Source organism: Lissotriton helveticus, chromosome 1_1 (assembly GCF_964261635.1).
Source record: "Lissotriton helveticus chromosome 1_1, aLisHel1.1, whole genome shotgun sequence".
Classification (NCBI taxonomy): Eukaryota; Metazoa; Chordata; class Amphibia; order Caudata; family Salamandridae; genus Lissotriton; species Lissotriton helveticus.
In genome coordinates this window covers 1,920,558,658-1,920,579,124 of record NC_136057.1, presented here as the reverse complement: position 1 = coordinate 1,920,579,124, position 20,467 = coordinate 1,920,558,658, and the positions used below count along the sequence as shown (strand labels likewise).

Genomic DNA, 20,467 nt, shown 5'->3' with positions numbered 1-20,467 from the left:
CAGGTCCTGCAGCCAACCTCTCGCCATGCATTACCAAAGGCTGTCTGTAATTTGGGGTTGGCTGCCTTACAGGGGGTTGGCTTCCCCTACGGTAACAAAGCATTACTTTATGTTAAAAATACTTAGACATTAACTGAAAAAAACAACGGTTAAAGTTCCATTTCGGTTAGGTGAGAATTTTGGTGCCAACATAACATAATAAACATACAAAAACGCTGAAATTCAAGAGTTATAGTTCGCTTTTGCAAGTATAACCTGTGCCCTAAGGTAACCATGACTCGTTCCCTCGCCAAGCACTGCCAATTACCCCATATATTACATCACTCATGACAACGTCTATGACACTATAGATATTGGCACTGCAACATTTGCAATGAAATTATTAAGGAGAAAACTGCATGGCTGGCGCGAATTTTATATCCCAATGGTCATGATGTATTAAGTTAATTGCTCTTACAACATTATGTGTTCCCTAGCAACAGGATGCCTCTACTACTGGAATCCAGCTTGGGTATTCCAGAGCTTGAGCTTGAGTTGCTGATGGCCAGAGAGGCTGGCTGAGGGTCGTTGTAATGAGCTAAATACATATCTATTCCACCACCCACTGTGCCCTGTCTTCCCAAAAGCAAGTTATAGTTACCTCAAGGTACAAGATTTTGTTACCAGAGATAACTATAACTGATGAATTTCAGTGGTTTTGCATGTTTAAAATGTTACATTGTCACTGAAATTACCACCTAATTGTAACGTTACTTCTCAGTGAATATATGTGTGTGTGTGTGTGTATTTATAATACAGATCTCTTTAGTTGGGGTGTGTTGAACGTAAGTATATGTAGGTAAGTATAGATTTACTAATTATAACCCCACATCAATGTACTTTGACAATCGACTAGATTTACTATCTTACCTCCACATCTACAAACCTATATAATATGCATATTTTCAATGCGTAATCAAGGGCAGTAAGTCTATTCCTACCTATTTAGATTTACCCTCACAATATAGCGGTAGTCAAAATTTGAACACAATGTTATTTACACAATAGTCCGATCAAACAACTACAGAATGCCCCACAATGAAAAGTCATTTTAAAGAACAATTCAGGAAAGTCACAACTATAATTGTTTTTAGCATTGAGGTCAATGTGTCATTTATATAGCAGTTTTATTAAAATGTACGTTTGTTAGTGGTCTTTTATATGGAGTGGATCATGATTAGGAATATGATTTTGATTAGGGGTAGGGTTAGATTGCGCGTTACAAATAGGTTAAGTATGAGCCTAAGAGGATTTTGCTCTTGAATATCAAGTAAAATAATTTCGTGGCACACTAATAACATGGACAAAATATCAGAAGGTAAGTGCTTAGAGAGAAGTATAGATTTACTATTCTTAATTTCAGCATGAAGATATATATCGTCATGCACATACTCGTGGAATAAGGAATAGAAAATCCATACATGCTTACCTTTTGATATTTTATCCCTTAATACTTAGCCCCAATATTAGTGTACTCTGATATCCTAGACAAGAGAGATATTCAGGAACCACGCCGCAAAAGGGTAAGTGGTAAATTAAGTTTTATGATGAAGATTACAGTAAAGTTAAGTTAAATCGTGTTGATATGGTTATGGCCGGCAAATTCTTTAGCGTAATGGTTAGAATACGGATTACACTATAGACTTGAGTTAGGTTTAAGGTTTTTTTTGTGATAAGGAATGGAGGTATGATTCGCGGTAGGGTTAGGATAAGGGACAATATTAGTGCTGGTTTAAAAAAAAATGGGTTAAGATAGCATGTTTTTTTCAGAGGACTTTGTTGGAACTTAATAGTGATTGGACAGGATGGTACTTGTACAATATTGATAATGCAGGCACCGTCATAAAACCCCAGCTTGTAGTTGAGGAGGGAATATCAAACGAACTGCAAAATGGGACACATTCAAGCTCAGCCACTCCAGAAATATCTTAGGCTTAAACCTCTCCATCATCATGCAAACCCCTTTCAGAACCTTGATTTCAATTCTACTAAGTGTTTTGATCTTCCACTAATCAGAGAGCCCATTTAAGAGTTTTTGTATAGAAAACATGAGGGAACTTATGAATCATTGGTGTTATACAATAATATGAGCACACCAGACAGGGCATTAAATATAAATAAGCAAGCCGGGAAACAGATTTAGGGCTGCAATTATGCATCTATTTATATATGTTGCATGATGTAATGCACTGTTTGGTAACCTGTTATAGGATAAATTAAACAAAATAGCTAATTTATATTGCAGTTAGTCAGCAGATGAGATTTAAGTGAGGTATTAACTTTCTGCTCTGCAGCAAGAACGTCGTTAGCCTCTGCGCTTTAGCATTTTCTGTCAACACACCAGAACTATTATGTATAAAATATTATACACTTTGCTTTTCCCTGTGCAGAGAGATAAACAAAAGCAAATGACTGGTTTGAATGGCCAATTTCATCCAGGTGTTGCTGTTCTGACAGATCCATTGAGACTAAGGGCCTGATTTGTATCTTTGGATAACTGCCTAGACCATGGTCCGCCTGCCCCATTTTAATGTAGGTAGACCAGTGTTTGATGTTGCCAGAGACTACTCCAGCTTTGCCGTGGTCAAACTTCTCTGAAGGCCTGACGGAGTAAGGGTTGTAGGATGTTTGACTATATGTTTGCCCGTCTAATTTAGATGGATGGACATATAACCATTTTCTAACACCAGTTACTGCTAAGAAAAATCTAACGGCAAAGGACACTGAAAAGTGCTCAATGCCTCCCTCGCAATTTGACAAAAATCTAATTGCAAATTGGACATTGTTTTTTGGACATTATTTTTTTGTATAAGTTTGCTGGATGGTGCTGCATTGTTGACAGAGCCATCAAACTATCAATGCATTGACAAGAACTGCTGTAACAACAGTCCCGACCAATGCTAGAAATGTCTGCTTGGACATTTTTTAATCTGGCGGGCAGTACCTCTGTCAGGGCGATGAAGTAATTTACTCCGTCGCCCTGGCAGAGGACAGGCTGCCCACCAGAATTTAAATCAGGCCCTAAATAACTTTTGAGAACCCTACCATTCCAAGAATTTAGAATGTATTCCTCAGAAGACTCTTGGCAGTCTCCCAGGGTACTGCAGTTTAAAAATGCCTTGCAAAATGAGGACTTGATTACATTTCAGATTACATTAAACTTCATCCGCTCCTTCTTTGGCTGTCTGTTTGGATTTAGGCAGAAGTCAGTTTTAATCCTAGAGTACTGTCGGATTTATAGGAAAGTAGACAAGGCAATGAAGATCCATAGCTAGCCTACACAAAAACATTAGCTACAATCTGAAGATTCCAGAATTGTTTAGCAATCCAGAGGCCCTCTTACCTTCTTGCAGACAAACATTAAAGGCCAGTGTTCTGTCCTAGTGTTGAAATAATATGGACATCAAAGAAAGTGTTAAACACACAGCTTCACTCTATAATCCTTTAAAATGTAGTCCAGATATTCAATTGTATCTTTTGTGCATCTCAAATAACCATCATAGAGCGCTACTGACTAGATTGAGATTGAACACACTGCACTCTAAGGTTGCATTCACTGAAACTGTTTCATATATCACTAGCCTGGCAATGTGCCCGTGCGATTCTTTCTCCTGCCAGAGTACACTCCATTTTATGTTCTTTAGTACATTTTATATACATTTTAAGAAACTTTTGTATTACCATTTTTGAGGTAATCAAACTTGAGACATTGTAGGCAAGCCATGCTTTATGTACATACGCTGCCTTTATTCCATATTTGCCTGGTGGTAGCTAATTATATCCATTGTGCAATTAAATGGAGAAAGAATCTGGGATAACCTATTGTTTGTCAGCCGGTTGTACTTATTGCACATTAATTCAGCTTTTTTTATTTTTTTATTTATTCGTGAGATTTTATATATTTTCCTATGGTACGGCTTTCAATTCTCTTTTTGAAAACACTTCATGCAGAATGTTTTTAATATGTTGGATATCTTTGCCTGGTTATTGTAAGGCTTAAATATGGCGGACACGAATAATTGATAATGAGTGTTGAGAAGAAAATAAGACTTAGGAAACTGATTTACTGAAACTGATTAGTGACGACTACATATGGGGCATTATATTGTGAGATGAAGGGAAAGTAGCTACAGTTGCGTTATGTCATATTGATTTAATAGATCTTATTTTCATTCAATTGTGGCATCTTCGCTTTCACAAATGAGCTTTCAGAGATGCTATGACCTTGTTGGGGAACATTAGATTGAAGTGCAAAGAGAGAAGTCTTCAGTCATTTTAAAAAAAAAAACATTTCAGACCCTTTTGCTGGATATAGAGAAGCAGCTACACCCTTGTGAGCCCAACTATCTGAGAGATCGGTCACCTTTTTGCTACTTCTTAATAACTGGAACTTTGAGCAGGTGACACGTGTGGCAGCGCATTTCGCATGGCGGAATTTGATAAGTAGGAATGGAGTGAATTCATTGTGGACTATGCATATACAACCTTAAAAAGGATTCCCTGATCTTTATATAGGTGAACGGTGCCACAGCTTGAGGAGTACCGAGTTTGAGACAGTTATATATGTGCACAAGCTGACAGAACTCTTTCAAGTCTTAAGAGTGCTTGCTAAAGCGAAACAAGAAGTTCTGTGCTACTGTTGTGATGTGATGCACAGAGCGGAAAGTTCTTCACCAGCACCTGGTGCTAGGTGAGTGTGAACCTGGTTCTATAAATTGCCTAATTTGCACTATTTGGTGTAGAGCTGTTTCTGTAATTGCTGTTTGAAAAGACGCTTGGGAAAACTGTATCGCCGACTCTGGACGTAGATGGTACCTTTACTTGGCGCTCTGGATAAAGCACCGACACCATAGAGTGGAAAGCTGTGGAAGGGCTTCTGTTACCAGAGCACCTGGAGAAATTATCCGGCCCCAGGAGGTGGCTTTTACCGAGAGGTAGGTACATGAAGTGCTCTGGGTGTGGCTACAGGAGTAAAGAGCAGCTATGTACACACACCATGTTTTTGTTGATTACCTCTTGCTCCCTGCACAGTCTTAAGTAAACATGTCTCGCTTAGCCAAGCCAAGTCAAGTGATGTCATAACTGGTAGCAACAACCAACAGCTATCCGTATGAACTGCTGGATTCCCAACAGCTGTTTCTAAGCTCTGCTAATTCCCCAGCAGTTGTTAATAAGAACTGCTGATTTCCCAACTGCTATTTCTAAGCATTGTCGAATTCCCAACAGCTATTCCTCAGCACTGCTGAAGTCCCAGCAGCTGTTGGTAAGCACTGCTGAATCCCCAGCAGCTAATCCTGAGCACTGTTGATTTTCCAGCGGTTATTTATAAGCACAGCTGAAGTGTTTACCGAAAGTACTGCTGATTCCCCAATAGACATTGGTAAGCACTGTTGATTCCCTGTTGCTATGTCCTACTGGTTAATCAAATGCTCGCATAGGAACCCCTTTGCATAGCATCAGCTGCCTATGCAGCTGATATGCTGAACACCACCAAAAGTCCAGGGACCTTGGTCCTCAGGAGGGGGGGAAGTGGTCTCTGGTATATTTTGTCGTGGAAGTACTCATCCCATTGCAAAACAGTACAGTGCCTGGTTCCCTGTTTTGATACACAATGGTAAATGCCACCGCTATAATATTGGCAACATAACAGGTAGTACTGCATAGAGAAAATGGGGCTAAGTGGTAACATAAACCGTGCTACTGACTGCACACAACTCACAGGTAGCGACCACTGTAGGAGGGGGACACACTGTGTAATTGGCTAGCTGGTGCTCTCTGTGTTTGGCAAGTATCTCCCAAACATGATAAAACCAGCTCTGACACATCAAAACGTTAACCACCTTTTCGACTTTAAATGAACGATTGTATCTTCATGCAATTTTTGTATGAATCCATATAAATTACCTCATGATAAGAGTGCCCCAGCCCTGATGCACATGCCCCAGAAGGGCCCTCTTATACTAGGGCTCACAGCTGTAGTATATTGCAAACAAGGACCCAACACTGTTGCTTACTGCATAGTGGAGACTCACACCACAACATGTCGTACAGAGAACTCCACCCTGCAGTACATTAATCAAAGGACAGCATACTGCCACATACTGGAAATAGATGTTAAACAAAAATGTTCTGCATTGCTCATATTGGCCAAATGCTGCTTTATATTGCAAACGAGAGTCCACAGCTGTTGTATATTGCATAGATGGCCACGCACAGCCATGTGAATAAGCCACCTACTGTTGTACAACACATATAGGGCCAGGTCACTGTCGCATATTGCATAAAAGGGCCCAAACCTGATAGATATCACTCAAAGTTGCAAGACAATATGTCATATTGTGCATAGGGATCCACCAAAGCTGCATGGTGCACACAGCGGCTTAACAGTCAACAACATAGCAAAGGCAGGCCCAACAACACTGAGAAGAGTCCAGTACTGATGTTCAATGAACAGGAAAGCTTACCATTCACATATTCCACAAAGGTGTCCAACCATACTGTGTACAGCACAAGGATATAGCCACTGACATATATTGCACAAAGTGCTTAACATTGCACAGAAAGGCCCAAGGCTGTTGCATATTGAACAGAAATCCTAACATTGCTACTACTAATCAAAGGAGCTGAATACTGCTGCATATTACAAGTGACTTTCCTTCACAATACAGAGGAGGGCCCAAAATGAGTACATATTTCTCAGAGTATGTCTGACAACTCTTCATATTGCTCACTATTTCCCACACATCTGCATACTGAATAGGAGAAACCGAAACTGCAGCCTATTAATCAGAGAGAACCAACAATTTTCTTTGCTCCACAAAATGGCCTACACTGGCACAAAACAGCACAACCAGGCTTACTATTAAACATAGGTACTCAACATGGCAGCATATTGCCCAGATTGGCTGAACACTGGTTTATATTCTGGAGAGTGTCCAACAATGCACTGTGTTGCACAGAAAAGTCTAATAATACCACACTATGTACGAATGGAGAGCACAGATGCTGCACAGCACATCAGAGGCATTACATAGAGGAGTTAGACACATGTTCACAATGCCCAGATGGGCCTAACACCGGTTCACAAGTTGCAAACGAGTCCAGGATTGACACACCAAAGAAAAGATGGCCAGGCAACAATGAAACACACCACTCATAGAGGGGAAAGTCCATCTACAATGTAAAGTGGAAGCAGACGCGTCCACAGAAGGAGGCAGTGAGGCTGGTTTTCCTTGTGGGTGAGGCTGCATTGTGATACTGCAATGATAAGCCAATCGCACTTGATCTTGCTTCTCTATGTTGACTTCATGTCTCAAATTCCTAAAGAGTACACATTGTTTGTTTCTTTACACCCTACCTTACCCATCTTTTTTCTGTCCATCTTTCCTGCTAATCCTCCTCTCCCTCCCCCATCATCGCTGCCCGTCCTTGTCCCCCTTTCTGTCTCCCTCTCTTTCTCTGTCTCCTCACAATCCACTACTTTTTCCATTGTATTCCCCTGCTACCCCTCATACTGTCTTCTTCTTGTATCTTTTAGTTTTCTGTTTCCAGTCACCAGCACTCATTTCCATCTCCTTGCTTTATCCCTTCCATCCGTTCTCCCAGTGTTGTTTGGTTCTGCAGTCTTCAGTGAAGGATATGTGTGACTTCATTTAGAGAGACTCATGGATCTTTGGTTGTTCTTCCCACGTTCTTTTCCTACTGCTGTGCAATGCTTGGTATGTCGGGGGAATTATAACTAACAACCCTTCTTATGCACAATTTCGCTATACCTGAAGCATTGCCTTCAATGGTTCATCACAAAAAGGAAGGCTAGATCTGTTTGACACAAAACCACAAGAAAATATGAAACCGTCGGCAGTTGTCCTTCTTTCATTTTCTCCATTGAGTGCAGCACACTCAGTTGGGCCATCTGACCTTGGTTTCTGAGTCTGGGCATTTGCTTTAACTAGGCCTCCTCTGAGTGTGGCTCAGCACATCGTTGTATATCTTGGAACGGATGAACCTTGGGTAGGAGTCCTTCTCCATCAGACTGCGCACTCGCGCTTGGGCCTGGTCAAAGCAGGCAGTTGTTGGCTCATACAAGTTGCTCTTCGTCAGCTCCCGGGTCTGGAAGTCAATATTTACCTGCAGCAGAAAAGAGAGTGGGCTTAAGTCAGAAAACAAGCAATAAGCCAAACAAAGAATAGAATGTTCACTTATATCCACATAGTTGTACATGCAACACAGTGAAAATCTAGAATAACACAATTAGATCAGGCAATCTGAGAGCAAGAACCCAGTAGGAAATGATAGGAACCAGGTGGCTAGTGCTCCATCGCAAAGTACGTCAATAGCAATTTTGTCATAGTCTCTAAGGCAGCCCTTAGGCAAACATCTAAAGCTCTCTATCCTCCTGTTGCCACCAATTTGCTCATTCAAAACATTCCTCTTGAAATAGAAGTACTACAGGTACACAAAGACATACCCAGCCATACAACTCACCTACTCAAAGAGGTAAACATGTTAGGGAACTCTGCACTTGAATACTCATAGTGGGTTAAATTTTCATTTCAAACATTGTCATGGTCTTAATGTGGGGGTTTAGTGTGACAGCAGCTTTGGAGCTGAGCAGTAAGGAATGGATCATTTCCTATTTCCTGGATCCTGGAAACCATTTCCACATTTAGGCTTATCATAGTACACGTTCATACAATTTTTCCCTGTCTTTTGTCCATTCTAGACATACGATGCAGGAACTGCGACTGAAGCACCGTTACCAGTCAATTCATTGTCTGTAATTTCCAAATTGGGTGGTGGTGATTTTGTGAATGGGGCAATACTAATGCACATATGATTGGCAGTGTACACTCGTTAGAAACCAGGCTGAGCCTGCTAATCCCATATCCACACTTAGTGAAACATATCACTGGTTGGGGGACAAAACTTCAGTTCACAATGTCTAGCATCATATAGTGAAAAACCACTCCTTGTTGGTGCATCTACTCATGATATATTGAGCCACTAATGCTGGAGGGTGGGAAGTTAGGGTACTGATCTCAAAAGGAAGAAACTGGTCTAAAGAACGTTGACCTTTCAAATTGTCAGAGCCCTCAGCAAAGGTAGTGATACAGAAGTAGTAAGTGGATTGATAATGGCCTTGGACAGCCACAGGGCAGCAATTGAGATTGGGGTGGCTAAAGCTATGTAGACCAGGCAGGGTCTTTGTGTCAAAAGGTGACAAAGACAGTGATTGCAAAGAACCTACAAAACCATGTGCTTATTATGCCTGAGTACATGCTGCCTCCTGGGAAGTGGAGAATATTTCAGCTCTACTGAAAACTGCAGGCATGCTCCCTTTCCAATAAAAGAACCGTAGGTGCTTGGAAGTCTGTTAGTGCATGCCCTTGTAAAGGAGTTGATGGAAGATCATTCAGCCTGGACATGCTTTTTTAGGCAGTCAACTTGTGTACTCATGCATGGATCACTGAGCACTTAGAATACAGGATCTCTAAGTGTGCATTTGATTTTCAAGAAAATCCTAAGCAATTCAAATTGTTTTCAGTCAGAAGTTGATTGCTAGTTCAGGCCTGAGTGTCTTTTAAAGCGAACAGTGACTGTCCATGTTCACATGTGCTCCGTCCTCAACTAGCAATCAGCGTCTGACTAAAAACATTATTAAACTGCTTACCATTGGTTTTCAAACATATCTTTATTGATTCTATAAAAAAAACACATCAGATACATTTGGGAAGGTACACAGTAAAGGTCAAGTAAGTATTATAGTTACTTGATGAAACTATTATCCTCGTAGGGGGACTACTTTATACACTTATTTATCTCAAAATGCTTATGATTAATGGCAGAAAATAATGGTTTGTGGGCCAATGGGTCAGTGGATTCATGAATTGGTTCCAGGCCTTATGACACTTGGTATGTTAAGAATTCAGCTGATGTAATCCTGCACAGGCCAGTCACCACCTTGGTTATCATCATTTGAATATTTTTATTTGGCGTATTTGACCATAAAAATTTGCACTTTACAAACATTTAAAACATAATTTAACCCAACAGTTTTCCCATAAAACGTTCTACTACACGATGAAGACCTACTAAGATATGTCATAAAAGGCTCCTATATGAGGGCTTTTAAATCATAACCAAAGCAGCAAGGGTTTGCGTTAAACCTTAGCTATACATTTGTACAAAATCTTGCATAGTCCCCCGATCATAGGTAAGATTGAATTTTCACCATATGTTCTTTTCAACTTATGCCATTTCATTCATTGATTCCTGTATAGCAATTAAGAATCTTCCTATTGCACATGCCACGTCTAAAATCTCATATTTATCATTAAACTAAGTGCTCGGTTTCTACTAAAACTTTTATGAACAATAAAAATAGGTTTAAAAAATATATTCCTTTCTTTTAAAAAGCGCAAACAATCAAGCAAAATATGTTCGCTACTGCATTTTACTTGTAGGCCACAAGAGCACAGTCCTTGGTCATTTGACATAAGTGATCTTATCTTCCCATTAATGTTACTTGGGTTCATACCGACTCTAAATTTCAATATTGCATTTCTAAGCTTTGGATTAGGCATAGCTTCTATTTAGGGGAAAATATCGTCATTGACCCATCCATTTATCAGAAACGGAACTGAAGATTTACTCTTCAAGTAGCATAGGTCTTCTTCTCGTGACTTCACATCAACTATGGCCCGTAACTCTCACTTAGAGATCTGCTACATTGATTTCCAGTGGTCTTGCTCTAGAGTAAGTTTAACACATAACTTATCTAGTTTATTCCTTGCTTGAACCGCCCAGGTAAAGTCACTGGTCTCTATTTCTTTCTTGCAAAGATATGCTATTTTGTGGGGGCCTTCTCCCTTCAGTCTATTCCAAAAATTAAACGTTGCTTGCATGCCCCGATAGTTCCAGGCTGTGAGATGACATTCTACTCGCACAGCTTGTAACATAGTTGAAGATGGGAGGTCAAGAAGTTGCTTCACACATTTTCCCTCTTCTTGATTCCAATCTGATTTACCCCCCATGAATAAAACCTCAACACCATATAAAAATTGTGGTTGGACCGATGCAGTAAAAGCCAAGAGTATTGGTCGCAGTGAAGGGCCTCCATACTTCTGTTTAAAATGTTTGAGGCCCCAGACCGTGGAAAGGAACCTCGCTTTTAAGGACTGTATGTGGTCTTTCCAATTTAATCTACTATCAAACCACATGCCCAAATATTTGTATTTATCTACTATTCCAATTTTGACCTCCCCCAGTCTCCAGTAGAAGGAACTTTTTCTTTTACCAAATACCATTATTTTGGTCTTTTCCAGATTAACCGTGAGGCTTTTCTTGTTGCAGTATTCGAAAAAGGTATCCAAATTCTTTTGTAAGCCTAACTCAGTCATGTCTGTTATCACTAAATCATTCGCGTATAGCAGACATGAAATATGGGTTCCCCCCATCTTATGGCTTAAACCTTCCGCTTTACTCAATGTGGTTGGTAGGTCAGATAAAAACAGGGAAAATAACAAAGGGCCTAAAACGCAGCCCTGTCTCAGGCCGTTCATTATCGGAATCTTCTTAGATAATGTCCCAAGATCATCCAGGATTACTCTAGACCAATTCTTAGAGTGCATATCCTGGATTAATGAAAGAACTGCTTTGTTGATTCCAAGCTTTATCACAAATTCCACAATATTTTACGATCTACCAAATCAAATGCGGCTCGGAAATCAACAAAACAGCAGAACAAGCTCCCACGCACTTCTATTGTCTTTCTTGCCAATGCCCATAAACTAAGGCAGTGGTCAACGGTCGAGTGCTCTTCTTTAAATCCTCCTTGTTCTATGGGTATCAGGTCATGTTGTTCTGCCCAGGCTTTCACTACCCCTAGCAATATTTGGAGAAGACCTTCTCCCCCACATCCAGTAAACTTATGAGGCGATAGTTCTGGGGCAACATAGCATCATCCTTTTTATAGATTGGTCTTATAATTGCTCCCTTCCAACTTTCTGGGAAAGACCCCACCGCATAAATTTGTTGGAAAGTTGTTTTTAGTAAGCTGGCCCACCAATCTGTGTTATTTTTAAAAATAATGGCTGGAAGATTGTCTGGCCCTGCAGCTTTAGTTAACTTTAAAGATTGAATTATTTTTTTTATATTCTGAAAGGAAAAGTGCTGCTTTAGTTGTTCTAGCTCCTCAGGTTTTACTTTCAGGGTGTTCCTCAAATATTTACCCCTGTATAGGTTGCTCAGATGAGTTACCCAATCATCTTCACCCACCAAGCATTGCATTTCCCCTTGCACCTTGCCCTTTCTTACCAATTGCCAGAACGACCTTATATTATTTGTATTTATCACTTCTAACATTGTTTGCCAATTTTTGGATTTATATTCTAGTTTCCTTTCTCTCATTTTATTTTTATATTCCAATTTCGCCACTCGAAGGCTCTCCATTATCTCCTTTTCTGTTTTTTTTAACTGTCTTTCCAATTTTCTTACCCTAAGTTTCAAGTTTCAACAATCGTTAGTAAACCAATTTTTTATCCTTCTGTTTTTTTAACTGTTATTTTTAGGCAATTTAACACCTGCCACCACCTTGGTTGTTGCCGCCCGACATGGAGCCATCACACTTTCAGCAGTAGGAGCTCGCTCACGGGCCATTGCAACTTCATCAGTTTCAGCCCAGCATGAGTTTAATATACCAGCAGCTGCCACTCTACAGGAGCTGATCACAGCTCCAGCAGTTGCAGCATTGCATGGGCCAAATAGCAACATACAATTAGAGTCTTGACTGGGCATCAACAAACAAGTTGTCACGTATTTGAGGTTCCAAGCTAGAACAGTCAGGAGAGCCTTGGGGATCCTCTTTTATGCCCAAATCCTCCCCTCTTCAAGGTGTCCCACAGACACAGGGGATGTGTTGTGTAGAATCCGAAAGATGACACTGACGCACTTCCAGGTACCTTGAATCCAAGTTTATTCTTCTTATGTGGTCAAGCCCCGTACTAGCAGTGTGTCCAACTTTCCTCTCGGTGTCTGTTCAACCGTCAAGACTCCTGCTGGAATGCTGGACACAAACGCGCTAATACAGGAGTGCAATACAACGTTAGAGCACAACACATCCCCTCCCTATAAAATAAATAAAAAGTTAATTTCTAGTATCAACAGAGAACGTAGAGCAGTAATTTGAGAATTACATAAACAAAATAGGAATAAGGATAAACATTGGAATAAAATAATATAATAAAACATACAATTCCACCACTTAGTGCAATAGGAAATAAAATAAAAAACCTAGAAGGAGTGGGATTAATGATAATGATACAATAAATAATATAGAGAGTCATTACAATTCTATTTAAAAAAATCATGCAAATAGGAAGGTTTAACAATTCTCCTTCCTGAGCTAGTGAACATATCTTTGTTGTTATTTTAATGATGGAAGACGGAGTAACTCTAGTCTTAATATTAGGTTCACCTAGCAAAACTCTATTTTTAGATGATTCACTGTTAACAATCCCACTGTCAATTTGCTTCTCTTCACTTTCCACCTCTTCATTTAACCAATCAAACTTACTACTAACCGGTGTACATCTGTACTTAGACTTCCTGTTGTTGGCTTTACCATTGCATAAAACCTTTCTAATGGCATGCCAAACTTCACCATCACTTAGTAAGGGAGCGTTGCACAAAACTTATTTTACTTACAAAAGATCAGAAAATCTGCTTTCTCCTTTTGTTACCAGCCTTCTTTTTTTTACTCTCACCAACTCGTCTACACAGAGCTGTACTATTGGACATTTCCATGATTCCTTTGATCACGCTATTAAAACGTTCAACACAACCATTACCCTCAGGATTGTAATGGATTGGTTTTGTGAGAAATACCAAAATTCTTAGCATATTTCTTGAACTTATCTGACACGAATTGACCACCATTGTCACTGATAAAGGTTTTGGGTAAACCTCGCTATGAAAAATGTCTCCTAAGAATTCTATGACCACTCTAGAGTCTGCTACATCCACAATCATTAACTCTGGCTATTTGGTGAAAAGGTCTACTACGACAATGGCATATTTAGGCCTTCCTACAGAATCCTGTAATTGTCCGTCCTATTTTTTCCCATGGTGTCTCTGGTGCTTCAATAGGATGTCAAAAGGTTTTAAATTTACTTGTTTTTTATCTGAGTTGACACACTTTGAGTAATGTCTCACACGTTTTTCTACAACTTAGTCCATCCCTGGCCACCAGCATAAATGTTTCACTCTACTATCAGTTTTAACTATGCCTATATGGCCTTCAGGACACCAATTTATGACCCTTTCACGTAAGGAAATTGGTGGCACCAAATGTCCACTCCTGAATAGCAGATCATTTTCAACAGATAATTCATTCCTTACTTTCCAAAATGTAGCTAACTTCCCAACTGTTCTTTTCTCCTGCTATCATTCCATGATCATATCCATTATTCTGCTCAAAATAACATCAGATTTAGTCTCATTTAACCATGCTTCATTATTCACTCCTGTTAGATCCTTGGTCCCTTATACTGCCACCCAGCAATCGTTCTACTCATCAGAAGTTTCACTAACAAGGCAAAGAAACTCTACTCAAAGAATCAGCACATTTGTTTTGCACTCCTGGCAAATATTGTACTTCATAACGGAAACCTAAAAGAGGTATAGATTACCTTGCAGTCCTTGGGGAGACATTGATGAGTCCCTGTGTTGTAAGTATTTGCATTGTGCTTTGCGATCAGTTCGAAGAAGTACTTTTACACCCCAAACAAATTGCCAACAATGGTGTAGACCCCCAAAACACCCCAGAGTTTCTCTTTCTATAACAGAGTACTTTTCCTCTCGGGGTGTTAATACTCTCGAAGCAAATGCCACCACCTGTTCTTTACCTACTGCATCAATCTGGAACAACACTGCTCAAATCCCTTCTCCACTGGCATCAGTAGTTATGATATTTTCCTTACAATTAGTATCATGACCATGAAGAAAAAGTGCCTCACTAATGTCCTCTTTGATATCCTCAAACACTGTTCGGCAGTATGGGAACCATACAAAAATAATTCCTGTTTTTCAATAACCGTCTGATAGGTTACATTTTGCATGAGAAAGTTTGCCTGAATTTAGACTAAAATTCAGCTAATCCTATAAAAGCTTGCATTCCTTCTTTATTACTGGGTGGTGTGCCTTTTTTGATACACTTTAGGTGGAATGGCATCACAACTGATTTTGCAACCCAAGTACGTGACCTTCCTTTCCCCTAATGTACATTTAGCTGCTTCTACTGTCAACCCATGATCTTCCAACATTCCCAATACTTTCCTTAATGTCTTATCATATTCTTCTCTGTTTTCTCCCATTATTAAAATGTAATCCTGGAAGACAGTCACGTTAGATACATTACACAATAATTTGTATATTAAATGCTGAAATATCTGCCAAAGCTAAGCCAAAAGGACCCTTCTAAACTCAGAACACCCTATATGATTTATAAAAGCCATCAGGTGTTTACTATCTGGGTGTAATGATACATTTTGGTATGATGATGTTAGGTCGATTGTCGAAAACCAGCTCATGCTTCTTCTTAAAGACAATAATTCATTTAGACGTGGAAGAGGAAATTGATCAACAAGTATGTTCCTATTGAGGTCTCTGAGGTCAACATGCCATCAATTTCCTGTCTACAGCCAGGGGTGTGACCCAGTCAGAAGAATCAACTTGTTTAATCATGCCACTACTTTCCAACCTGTTCAATTATGTAATGACCTCTTCCCTAATCCCCACCGGAATATTGTGGGACTTTTGTATTTTGGGTACAGCATGGGTACTTGCTTTAATATAATTTTATGTGCAAACCCTTTAAACTCTCCTATGTTACCAACAAATAGTTTAGGAAATTCTCTGACAAATGTATCTGAAAGGTCAGATTCATATTCCACAACCACCACTGGATCCAGAATGTTGGGATCCATAATTTGCCTTGATCCCACCATCCAAGGATAGAAGGACCATGCCTGGACACATACATTTTACAATTTGCATGTCTCCCTTTAAATTCAAATTTTAAATCATAAAACCCCAACAATGTTATGACTTCCCCAGTGAAAGGGTTTGAGGTCAGGTTGCGATGATTCAGTACCCAATTTACTTACAAATAGTTAATTTCATACTTGTTTGTTGACATTGCTATATGGAGAATCAGAATCTGCCACATGTTTGACTCACAAGCCTCCTGCTACAATCTCACATAATGGTTTCTTTTTACGTCGTCCCTCCATTTCTAAAACATCTTCATGTACATTTAGAACTTGTACATCTTCTTCTTCTAAATCGCGCAGACACTCCTCCTCATTAGAATCTTCTACAAACCACTTTACAAATTTAGATTTGCAACATACTTTTGTAAAAATTCCCTTGATGTTGGTGCAATGCAGGACATCTTTAATCATGAGCAAATTGGCTCGGACTAGCACAATAACAGCATTTTCTTCTCTAATCTTCCATATGTCGTTCTCCTCTAAAATGTTGCTTGCGTCGTCCACCGGCACTTCTGAAATTCAACTCTTTATTTTTATTGGAGTCTTGCTTGGGTTTTCCTTCAGGTTTCTTTTTAATAGCAGATTTATTTACCACTCCTCCTACACTTTCATCTTTGTTGGTAGCAATAACAGACTTCGCACACCAAGTTCAAGTTCAAGTTCAGGCATTTATAAAGCGCACTACTCACCCAGAGGGTCTCAAGGCGCTAGAGGGAGGGGTTCATTGTTTATCGAATAGCCAAGTTTTCAATTCTTTTCTGAAGGAGATGTGATTCTGAGTAAGGCGGAGGTGGGTGGGGAGTGAGTTCCAGGTCTTGGCAGCCAGGAAGGAGAAGGATCTGCCGCCCATGGTGGTTTTTCGGATGCGCGGGACTGCGGCGAGGGCTTGAATGGATGATCTTAGTTGGCGGGTGGGATAGTAGAAGGACAGTCGGGAGTTGAGGCATTCTGGTCCTAGATTATAAAGGGCCTTGTGTGCGTGGGTAAGAAGGCGGAAAGTAATTCTTTTGTTGACGGGAAGCCAGTGGAGGTTTTTTAAGTGACCGGTGATGTGCTCTTGGCGCGGGATGTCTAATATGAGTCTCGCTGATGCGTTTTGGATGCGCTGGAGCTTTTTCTGCAATTTTGTTGTAATTCCGGCGTAGAGAGTGTTGCCATAGTCCAGTCGACTCGTGACCAGTGCATGGGTGACAGTCTTTCTTGTTTCGAGGGGGATCCAGCGGAAGATCTTTTTGAGAATGCGAAGGACGTTGAAGCAGGAGGATGATACGGCGTTGACTTGTCTGGACATTGAGAGAGAGGAGTCTAGAATGAAGCCAAGGTTACGTGCATGGTCAGTGGGTGTGGGCGCTGATCCCAAAGCGGAAGGCCACCAAGAGTCGTCCCACGCTGAGGGGGAGGATCCAAGGATGAGCACCTCAGTTTTGTCTGAGTTGAGTTTTAGGCGGCTCTGTTTCATCCATTCGGCTACTTCTTTCATACCTTCGTGAAGGTTGTCCTTGGCGGTGTTGGGGTCTTTGGTGAGGGAAAGTATCAGCTGGGTGTCGTCGGCGTAGGAGATGATGTTGAGGTTGTGTCGACGTGCGATGGGGGCGAGGGGACTCATGTAGACATTGAAGAGGGTGGGACTGAGTGAGGAGCCTTGAGGTACGCCGCAGATGACTTCGGTGGGCTCTGAGTAGAAAGGGGGAAGTCGGACTCTCTGTGTTCTCCCGGCTAGGAACGAGATGATCCAGTCCAAGGCTTTTCCTTGTATGCCGATGTTGTTGAGGCGTTGTATGAGGGTGCTGTGACAGACAGTGTCGAAGGCGGCGGAGAGGTCGAGAAGAATGAGGGCCACTGTATCACCGTTGTCCAGGAGTGCTCGGATGTCGTCGGTCGCCGCAATGAGGGCGGTCTCGGTGCTGTGTTTGGCTCGAAAGCCGTTCTGTGAGGGATCCAGGGAGTTGTTGGATTCAAGGAAGGCTGCGAGTTGGCTGTTGACGGCTTTCTCGATGACTTTGGCCGGGAAAGGGAGGAGGGAGATGGGTCGGTAGTTTTTCAGTTCTGAGGGGTCTGCTGTTGGTTTTTTCAGAAGGGCGCTGAGTTCGGCGTGTTTCCATATTTCTGGAAAGGTGGCTGAGTTGAAGGAGCAGTTGATGACATCTCGGAGTTGGGGAGCGATGATGGAGTCAGCTTTGTTGAAGATGTAGTGGGGGCAGGGGTCAGAAGGTGAGCCAGAGTGGATTGAGTTCATGAGGCGAATGGTATCTTCAATAGTGATTGGGTTCCAGGAATTGAGGTAGTTAGTTGGAGGGGTGGGATCAGAAGGGGGTGGGGTGAGTTGGTCATTGGGAGTGTTCTTGAAGCTGTTGTGGATGTCGGCAATTTTGTTGTAGAAGAAGGAGGATAGCGCATTGCAGAGGTCTTGGGAGTTAGTGATGTCGTTAGATGCTGCGGGAGGGTTGGTGAATTCTTTGACGATATTGAAGAGTTCCTTGCTGTTATGAGAGTTGTTGTCGAGACGGTCCTTAAATGCTGATTTCTTGGCGGAACGAATCAGTTGGTGGTGTTTGCGGGTGGCTGTCTTGAGGGAGGTCATGTTGTCTGAGGTTGGTTCTTTTCTCCAATTCTTCTCCAGGGTGCGGCAAGTCTTCTTGGATTTTTTAAGGTCATCATTGAACCAGGGAGCCTTTTTGCTGAATGATTTCAACTGGTGTTTTTTCAGGGGTGCTAGTTCGTCCGCACTGTGTGTAATCCATTGCCTGAGGTTTGTGGCCGCTTGGTCTGGGTCCGTTGTTAGGGTGGGAGTGTTTTGGCTGAGGGATGCGAGGAGTTGGTTGGTGGTGATTTTGTTCCAATTTCTTCGGGGAATGGGTTGTGGACGGTTGTGGGTCAGGGTTGTTTTGTAGCTGAAGTGAACACAGCTGTGATCCGTCCAGTGGAGAGCTGTAGTGTGATCGAAGGAGATGTGCTTGCTGGAGGTGAAGATAGGGTCGAGCGTGTGTCCGGCTGTGTGAGTGGGGGTGTCGACAAGTTGTTTGAGTCCGAGATTGGACATGTTGTCCAGGAGGGTGGTGGTGTTGTTGTCGAGAATGTTGTCAAGGTGGTAGTTGAGGTCTCCTAGAAGAATATAGTTCTCGGAGGCGAGAGCGTGCGGGCTGACGAAGTCTGTGATGTTGTCGCTGAATTGAGATCGGGTGGCTGGGGGCCTGTAGATGAGGGTTCCTCTGAGGGTGGTCCTGGGGTCGGTGTGGATCTGAAAGTGGAGGTGTTCGGCGGTTGCAAGAATGTCGTCAGAGCTGGTTGTAATTTTGATGGTGTTTCTATGGACGATGGCGATGCCTCCTCCAGTTTTTTTAATGGTGCGGTCTTTTAGAATGATCTTGTAAGTGTCCGGTATGGCTATGGCGATGTCGGGGGCAGAAGATGCGTTCATCCAAGTTTCAGTGAGGAAGGCGATGTCAGGTGACACAGTGTCGATTAGGTCCCAGAGTTCGGTTGCGTGTCTGTGGACCGAGCGGGTGTTCAGTAGGATGCATTTCAAGTCGTTGGGTTCGGAGCTGAGTGTGGAGGAAGTGGGTTTGGTGAGGGTCCTGAAGCAGTTGAACTTACAGGAGAGGCAGGAGAATGGGCCGTGGGTACGTCCTGGGGTAGCTACGCAGCATAGTGGGGTGCATCCTGCGTTGAGGGCGAGGAGAGTAGCGGCATCATAAGTTACTCTGGGGGGTTGGGAGCGGCATAGGGCAGGGGGACGGGCGCTGGGCGCGGTCCGGGCACGGACGGGCGTAGACGGGCTTACCTTTGGCGCACTTTCGGCGTGTCCGCAGCGCGTGGACGCTGCGCGTAGGTCCATCTGTCTTAAGTGGGTAGTGGAGGGGGCGGAGCATGGGAGGGGCAGCTGGGAGGCGGGGAGCGGGGAGGAGACACGGTCCACGAGTGACCAAACAATCAAAATGGACGGGAGGTAAAAGAAAGGAAACACCACCACAATGAAGATCGAAATAAACAGAGCAATGCAGCGCAAAATACAATCACTAAAAATACAAGCAAACGATACCAGGCGCTATCTGAGCTTCGAGGCGCTTTTGAAAGGCAGGCGATGTTGTAGCGCGATATCAGAGGCAGGTAATGGGAGTCAGGAGCAATCACTGGGGCAGGCAGTGTGCAATGCGAGCACGTTCAGCAGGAGGAGTGGAGCAGTCAGCCAGGGGGTCGAGGTGGGGAGCGTGGAGGAGCGACCGCTATGGAACTAGTCCAGCTGGTCACAGAGGCGCGTAGGGAGGATTGAGCAACTCTAGCAGTGGGTGGGAGGGGCAGCTGGGAGGCGGGGAGCGGGGAGGAGACACGGTCCACGAGTGACCAAACAATCAAAATGGACGGGAGGTAAAAGAAAGGAA

At 42.2% G+C, this 20,467-nt stretch overlaps 1 protein-coding gene across 1 annotated transcript in view; it reads right to left on the bottom strand.

Annotated features, from left to right (window-relative positions):
* Nucleotides 1-7,983: 7,983 nt before the first annotated feature.
* RGS8 (regulator of G protein signaling 8) overlaps nt 7,984-20,467 on the bottom strand; it is a 366,769-nt gene continuing 354,285 nt past the window's right edge. The window contains exon 5 of the mRNA XM_078659241.1: nt 7,984-8,166. Coding sequence (XP_078515367.1) covers nt 7,984-8,166 — 183 coding nt within the window. The remainder of the gene's footprint in view (nt 8,167-20,467) is intronic.